This window comes from Pteropus medius, unplaced genomic scaffold (genome assembly GCF_902729225.1).
Source record: "Pteropus medius unplaced genomic scaffold, Ma_sr-lr_union100, whole genome shotgun sequence".
NCBI lineage: Eukaryota > Metazoa > Chordata > Mammalia > Chiroptera > Pteropodidae > Pteropus > Pteropus medius.
The window spans coordinates 1,596,285-1,604,192 of record NW_024346667.1 but is presented as its reverse complement, the minus strand read 5'-3'; the positions used below and the strand labels follow the sequence as shown (position 1 = coordinate 1,604,192).

The 7,908-nt window shown below is 41.8% G+C and overlaps 1 protein-coding gene across 1 annotated transcript in view; it reads left to right on the top strand.

Moving 5' to 3' along the window:
• Nucleotides 1-300: 300 nt before the first annotated feature.
• Nucleotides 301-7,908, top strand: part of MGAT4D (MGAT4 family member D) — a 26,347-nt gene continuing 18,739 nt past the window's right edge. Inside the window, exons 1-2 of the mRNA XM_039875767.1 lie at nt 301-782; nt 3,384-3,511. Of these exons, the coding sequence (XP_039731701.1) occupies nt 591-782; nt 3,384-3,511 (320 nt within the window). The 5' untranslated portion in view covers nt 301-590. The remainder of the gene's footprint in view (nt 783-3,383; nt 3,512-7,908) is intronic.

Sequence of the window (7,908 nt, the reverse complement as noted above, 5' to 3'; positions counted from 1 at the left end):
TTATCAATGAAGAAAATTTGTAGAGGAACCACTTCTAGCTGTGCAACCTGAGGCAAGTCGCTGGATTTCACTATGGCTCAAAAAAAATTTTTTTTTCCAAGGGAAAATGAAAATAATAGTATAGTAGGTAGATGCTATTTTTATCTTCATTTTATTCTTTAAAAAACTGGGATGTTGTGAAGATTTAACAAGATAATACATGCAAACTGTTTAGCCCAGAGTCTGGCACAAAAGTCACTACGACAGGAAAATAAGCCACGGAGCACTCACCACGTGTCAGGCGGTGGGGAGCTTTTTCCCATAGTTTGTCGCATGCACTTTACCAGCGGCCCTAGCAAGCGGTTTGGATTCTAAGCGCTGAGCCCTATGCAAAGGAGCAAGGTTTCAGCAGTTCTCCCAGGGAAGGAAGCTCCCACAGGGCGAGCGTGCAGGGGGCCCGGCGACACCGTGCGGAGGGTGCGCAGGGGCGCGCGTCCGGGGGCGCAGGCGCCGTGGTGCTCACCCTGGGCGGCGTGGGCGTGGGCGTGGGCGTGGGCGCTGCTGGTCGCCTCCACCCGCTGCGCTGCCCGCTGCCCCGCCGGGCCAGCTCCATGAGGGCCAAGCGCGTGAACTTGCTGATCGCGCTCGTCGCTGTCATGCTCTTCAGCTTCTCCTGCTTCTGCATCTCCAAGATGACTCAAACCAGTAAGCGGCGGGTGACTTCGCCCGCCAGCTTTCCCGCCTTCCCGGCTTCGGGGCTCCAGGATTGCTCGGGCGGCCGGGTCGGAGAGGAGGAGGGCGACGTGGGGTCCTGGCGGGGTCGCCTGCTCTTGTGTTAGGGGCTGTGCAGGTGTAAGTCCCCGATGCCCTTGTCCGGCCGGCGGTTGAATCGTAACGGGCGTCCGGGTCTACACCGGTGTCCTGGACCCCGCTGGGTGCGCGCGCTAACGGGTTGGCCTGCGGGGCCTCGGGCCGCATCTGCGGGCGCCGTTTCCCTCCAAAGGTTCAAGGGGACCGATCTGTGCCCAGCTTCCCCGAACCCTCCGTCCCAGCGTTCCCAGAAACGCGGATGCGTGACTCCAAGAACAACTCTCACATATCCAACGTCCTACCTCTTTCCTGTTCTATGTTATTGAGCCACACTTAAAGGTTCCCTGAAGTACTTTTTGTAAAGGAATGAGACGGTGGAGAGAGACATAATCGACCAGTTTAGAGCCCTAGTTTAGCGTATGAGCTTTCTTAAATGGACCGTGTGACTTGCGTTACCACTTTGAAACACATCAAGGTTTTTAACTTATTGTTATCTACTGGGTTGCCAATTTAGCAAATAAAAATAGGGGTTGCCCAGTTAAATTTGAATTTCAAATAAACAGTAAGTTTTTACTATTAAAATTATATGGGATATATTTATACTAAAAAGTTGTTTATCTGAAATTCAAATTTAACTAGGTTTCCTGTATTTTATCTTTCAACTCTAGTCTATAGTGTAGAAGTTTAGCGTCCATATAGTTGAATTTTGAACTTAAGACTTAGGAATTCTGTAAATATATTAAGCTAGACTTCCAAGATTGTCCTTAGGTTGTTTTAGGTTAAATTTTCATTCTTGTTCTTAAACACAGTTATGACTCAGGTGCACACAAGTAATTTTGGTAGTCCTGTCAAGAATCAAATTTGCAAGTGGCTTTAGTCCTCTAATTAATGTTTATGTCCTCTAATACTAAATTTTGTCATGTACATACAATTACAAACATTGTACCCCATTTGTTTCAAATATTAAAAACATTAATTTATCTGATTTATACTAATCTTTAATAATTTTATACACTTTCTCTGTTCTTCATTTTCTAAAAGAACATTATCCAAATGTGTTTTTACTTTAGAACAATAAACAGTGAGCACTTTTATAACAAAAAATGGGCCATCACTCATAATTAGAAAGCAAAATATAAAACCTTTTATAGTAATTTTGGAAAGCGATTTAGATTAGCAATCTCAGATGTCACTTTAATACAGCTAGTGTTCGTATAATGAAACTGTAGGCTTTGAGATACATGCAACCATTTTAGCGTGTTTTCTAGTTACGAACAGAAAAAACACACTTGGCTCTTCACAGTGTTTATATTCTCATCATTCATATGTTCAAGTTCAAAAAATGAGATATCGTTCTTGAGAATGCACTACTCTCAAATGAGCCGATAAAAAAGGGTTTTCTTTTTCTGTGTATGTATTTCTGTGGAACCTAGGTCTGAAATAATTAGGAAATCCTGGTAGTATAATGGAATGTTCTTACATCAACAAAAGAAAACACAGACTACGTTTAGTTTCTGAAGTAGTGATTTTTATAAAACACCAAAGATAGTCACAATATTTTAAAATTTTGATCTATAGTTGTGATTCTTATAAATGAAAATTTGGAAATATTTGTTAGAAAGATAAGATACCACCTATTGTTTCATTATTTCCCCTTTTAAAAATAATTTTATGTGTATATAATTTTTTGTTTCTATAAATTCATAGTATTAATAATTCATTAATGTGTTCAACAAATACGTAAGCTCCCTGAGGAGAGGAATTTTTTTGTCTTTTTTTGCCTGTTTGGTTCACTGCTGTGTCCCTAGCATCTGGAAAAATGCCTGGCATATAAATAGGTATGCAACATATTTGTTGAATGAATGAATGAGTGGGTGAATGTGTGAATGGATAAGTACCTATCCATGTTGTAGAAACTAGGTGAACAAAATTTTAGAAAGCCCTCACTGTTACGGAGCTTACTTTTATGGAGTTAGGAGAAATCAACAACAAATGCGAATGATGTAATTGCTGTATAACGTCAAGGAAGAGAAAGTACTATTTTAGATAGGGGTGTCGGAAAAGAATTCTCTGAGAAAGTCATATTCGATGAGATTCCTGAATGAAGTAAGGAAGCATTTCGTGTGGGTATCTGAGGAAGAGTCTTCCAGGCAATGAGAAAAGCACATGCGAAGACCCCGTGCCAGAATCAGCTGGATGTGTTTAAGAAACGGCCAGGAGGCCAAAGACAGAAAGCAACAAGGAAGAGAGTTGTACAGGACGACATCATGGAGACGCCAGTAGGAACTATGACTTTTATTCTGACTGAGATAGGAAGCCATCTGCGTGAAAAGATGCTCAACATCACGAATCACCAGGGAAATGCAAATCAAAACCACCATGAGTTACCGCCTCACCCCTGGTAGATGGCTATTATAAAAAAGATAAGGAATCACAAGTGTTGGTGAGGATGCAGAGAAAAGGGAACCTTCGTGCACACTGTTGGTGGCAATGCAAATCGGTGCAGCCACTGTGTAAAACGGTTGTGAGTTTCCTGGAAAACTCCACTTCTGGGCATTTACCTGAAACTAAAACGCGGTTCGGTTGTGCTGCAGCAAACGTACACGTCTTGGCCACACCCGGGCGTGCACCTGCAGGCCGCCTCGCAGACTTTCCACCAGCTCCGCGATGGATCTCTCTCTGTCCTGCCCCTTTTCATCTGGCAGCATGAGACCCTTTGCGGGTGCAGCACTTCAGCGCTTTTCGGGGTGGGAATGCCCCTCAGCGCCGGAGAGAGGGCTCGTTTCTGGGCACCCAGACTTTATCAGTGAATGTTTTGGGGTTTTCCCTTTCTCCCCATCCAAGTGGGAAACCATATATAATCACCAAAGTCTACGACCTTGTGGGAGGATGCCTACAAAATCCCAAGGAGCGGAACTAGTGAGGAGAGCAGCTCCCAGGTGCAGCTCTTAGTTGGAGTCCTGAATCCAAGGGCGCGTGGGCTGTTCATCGTTCCTGTCTCCCTTTGCTTGTAGCACTTTGAGGATAATTCTATTTTGACAATTCCATTGTACCGAGTTGTTTAAATATATGCTCCCTTCTCCCAGCCCTTGCAGCCTGCTCGTCAGTTCATTTAGATCAGGAACCTGACTTCATGTTTGTTTACCTGCCACACGACACAGTGAGTGGCACGTGGTAACTGTTAAATGGAAGGAAGAACAAATAGGTCAGCGTGCTTCTCCTTACTGGGGGTGTTTAGTGAATGAAATAAGGTAGAAAAGTTAGGATATGGCCATATCCCATAGGACCTTATATACTAAGGCAAGTCTTTTGGACTTTATTCAGTGAGCATTCAGGGAACCTTTTTAAAGTCTTTGAGCAAAGTTTCCAGAAAGTTGGAGGTGAGAGACCAATTAAGAGGCAGTTATAATAATAGTGCAGCTAGAGGCAATACGTTCCCGAACTCTATGGTGAAGTCAATGGTGAGAAAGATAAGGAAGGAAATCTACAACAGTGCTTCTCAAATGTTAGCAGGCAGACCACTGGCCTGTGAATCTTATTAAAATGCAGATTCTGACTCAGTAGGTCTGAGGGTGAGGACTGAGATACCGCATTTCAAATAAGCCCACAGCTGGTGTCATAACGTGGGCTGCCCCGTGTGGTGACGCCTAGTCAGGTGGCTGCTGAGCACTTGAAATATAGTTAGTCCAAATGAGGAACTGAATTTTTAAATTTAATTTGAAGTAATCTGAATTTACTTCTCCATTAAGCAAAATTTTATTGTTTTTCACTATAACTGTTAAAATTTAGCATCTGAATTAAGATGTACTGTAAGTACAACACACAGAATTTAGAGTACTTAATATTAAAAAAAAAAAGAGAATGTAAACTATTCCGTGAATTACTTTTTATGTTGATTACATGTTGGAAAAATATTTTAGATATATTGGATTAAATGAGATATATTATTTACCATTACTTTCCCTTGTTCCTTTTTACCTTTGTTAATGTGGCTACTGGAAAATTTAAACTTACAAACGTGGCTTGCATTTTATTTTTACTGGAGGGCAGTACCTTGGCCCCTTGACCTCATCTGGACCCTTGCTTATGGGTAGAAGTCACGTTGGCCCATTGCACACATGAACTGGTGTTTGTTTTCACAGTTTTAGCACAAGTGACTCAAAATATTGAATTACTGTTTATTTCACACCTTTGCAAAATAATTTTATAACAATCCATACTCATGAAATACCTGACTGGATGTGCAAATAATGCAAATATTTATATAGAATACTTATGAATTGAATTATCAGGTAAGAATGTATAAGAAGCAGATCTAAGACTAGAGATCATGTCCTCTAATATTTCTATATTGTTGTTTCTGCAAATACTACTTCCTCTAGAGAAAACTCTTTCTTTTCATGTTTACCAAATTGATCCCTCAAGGACTGACTTACATTGTCGAAGCCCAGATATGTTGCATCACCCATGGTATATCAACTCCAAACACACCACCCATTTTGCAACGAGACTATTACCTGGGGAACCCCAACGACATAGGTTGATGCTGGTTAAACTACATCTACATCCAAAATTTGTGAGCATCCTCAAGTAGTATCCACTATGTGGTTATTTAAGCTTTATCTGGGATAGTTGCAGTTTTTTTGATGAAGCATGATTCAGTTTTAGAATCACTCAAATCAGTTTCCATGCTGACAAATCCATTCATTTGATAAGAGCACCCTGCTGGATTTCAAAGACTGAATCCTCTGCCCTAGGCTAAGGCTAGTGTGAGAGCCAAGGCAGGGACGAAGTACCTGTCCCCAGGTAAGACTGGGACAGTATTTCATCACTACATTTTCTTGCTCCATTTTACAAATGCATCTCAAGACTCTCAATACCAGCCCTAATCCCCCTCTCGAACTTCAAGTTCCTATAGCCAAATGTTTACCACGCATCTGGAAACCTCATAAGCACCTCCGGCCCTGTTCCTTTTCCCGTTTTCCCAGTCCAGGCTGAGTCCCTGGTTAGAAATCTAGTAGTCCTGTTGGAAACCCAGCAGGGGTTCTGGTCTCCGCTCTCTCAATCAGTTACTAAGTCTTTCTTTAAAAGCTCTCAGGTATTTCTCATATTCAGCCCCATTTCCTGATCCTTTCTACCTTGGTTTACCCTTTTATCATCTCCTGCATGAAAATGTTATCACTCTAGGTTCCTAAGTGGTGGTTTCTCTGGCTTTAGTTTTGCCTTCCTGAAACAATCTTCTGTACGGCCACGTGTTGTACCTAACGGTCCTCAGCTATGCTCCTCCATTGAAATGGTAGTTCCCATGACAGTCCGTAGGGGTCTTCCAAGATATACAATTAGTCACCTGGAAAATGTTGGACCTGGAGGCACAACTCCATTATCTTTATATTAAAGCAGATGCGTACTGCGGAATGGGCCACACAACTCGTAGACATTTTAAAGAAGCTTCACAGAAATTCCATGAATGTGGTGGGCTATTTCAGGTCATGCCTTCGCCTGCACCCCTTCTGTTCAAATTCACTGCCATTAGAGGTGTTTTAGAAGAAAGATTTAGGAAACACGGGTCTATAGTAAAAGTTCAAGCTCCTCATCACAGCATAGCGAAAGGTGAGCTCAACCAGATCACCTTTTTTAACCTCACTGTGGATTCTCCCCATGTTCCCCTGCAAGAACGAACAGCTTCTAGGTTTGCAGAGCCCCTGTTCTGAGTGTCTCAGAAGACATCCACATGGGGGGTTTGGTAGATTTGACTTTCACAGGCCACACTGAGGAAGCAGAGTCGCTTCCTCGGAGAGGCAACTTGGGCCGTGTCTGGCTCTTTTCTCGTCCTCTTTCATGTACTCTCTGAAAGGAGGCCCCGCTATCTCCCTCTGTACTTTCTCCTCCGAGGTCATAAGCACAGGTGTGGCCCCTTAGTTGTCCATCTTCTCTCTCGATAATGGCTGAGAGTGGGGGAAAGTCAACCTGGGTGGGGAAGAAGGACATCTCGGTGCACTCTGCGGTGTCCCCGTTGTCAGCCCCAAATAAAGCTGGCGACCCATGTTTGGGGCTGGTGTGACCTATGTGTGGGCTTCTTAGTTAAAAGCCAAGGAGAAGAGAAACTATTAAGTATCACGTAGATTTGTATTATCAGCTAGGTTCGTTCTACCAATTAGCCTAAAACACTTCCTGGAGGCCAAAACTGACCATGTCTTTTTTTATTTTTGTATTTCCATTGACCCAGAGTACCTGGCAAATAAAAAGTGTTTACTTTTTCATTTGTTATTTTGTGTATGTGTGTGATTATAGAAGCGATGCAACATGATTTTAGAAACAAAAAATGTAAAAATAGGAAATAAAAAGTTATCCAACAAACCAAAGGTTATATAAACTGTACTCTTTTTTTTACTATATGTGTATGTACTTCTTTTCGAAAAGTATTTTATACATAGTTTTATCTGTAAAACTACAGTTGTTTTTACAGCATTAAATATTCTTCTCTAAGGTGATTGTCATAGCTGCATAGTATTCCACGCATAAATGAATAAAGAGTAGTCCATTGATAAATAACATTTATTAGGCATTTGTCAAAGCTTTTTTTTAATGTGCTTTGCCATGTGGTTTGCATGCATTCTCGGATTATATCTTCCCAACGACTCTGAGACAAGGGTTCTTATGTGTCCATTTACACGCGAAGGAATAGAGGCTAACGGAAATTAAACAGCTCGCCCAAGTCGCACAAACATTAAGTGGTAAAACTGGTCTTCGTTTGTACATAATTTAACAGCGGAGCCACCAGCGCTCTCCCTCTCTCAAGAGGATGTTCTGTAAGTAGCATATTTCCATTGTTGGGCATTTAGGATGTTTCTGATCTTCTTACCATGCTGAATAATGCTGTGTATGTTGAACAGCCTTGGAACCAAATCTGTGTACATATTTTGGTCATTTTCTTCAGATAAATCCTTAGGAGTGAATTTTTTTGGCGCAAGTGGTTTTTCCTTCTAAGTACAAACCTGATACATGCACAAAATGGAAAAATTGGAAAACATAGAAAAGCACAACATACTAAAGCAATAACCATTGATAACGCCGTCTTCTAGATATTATTTTTAACATTTCATTCTTTTTCCAGTCTTT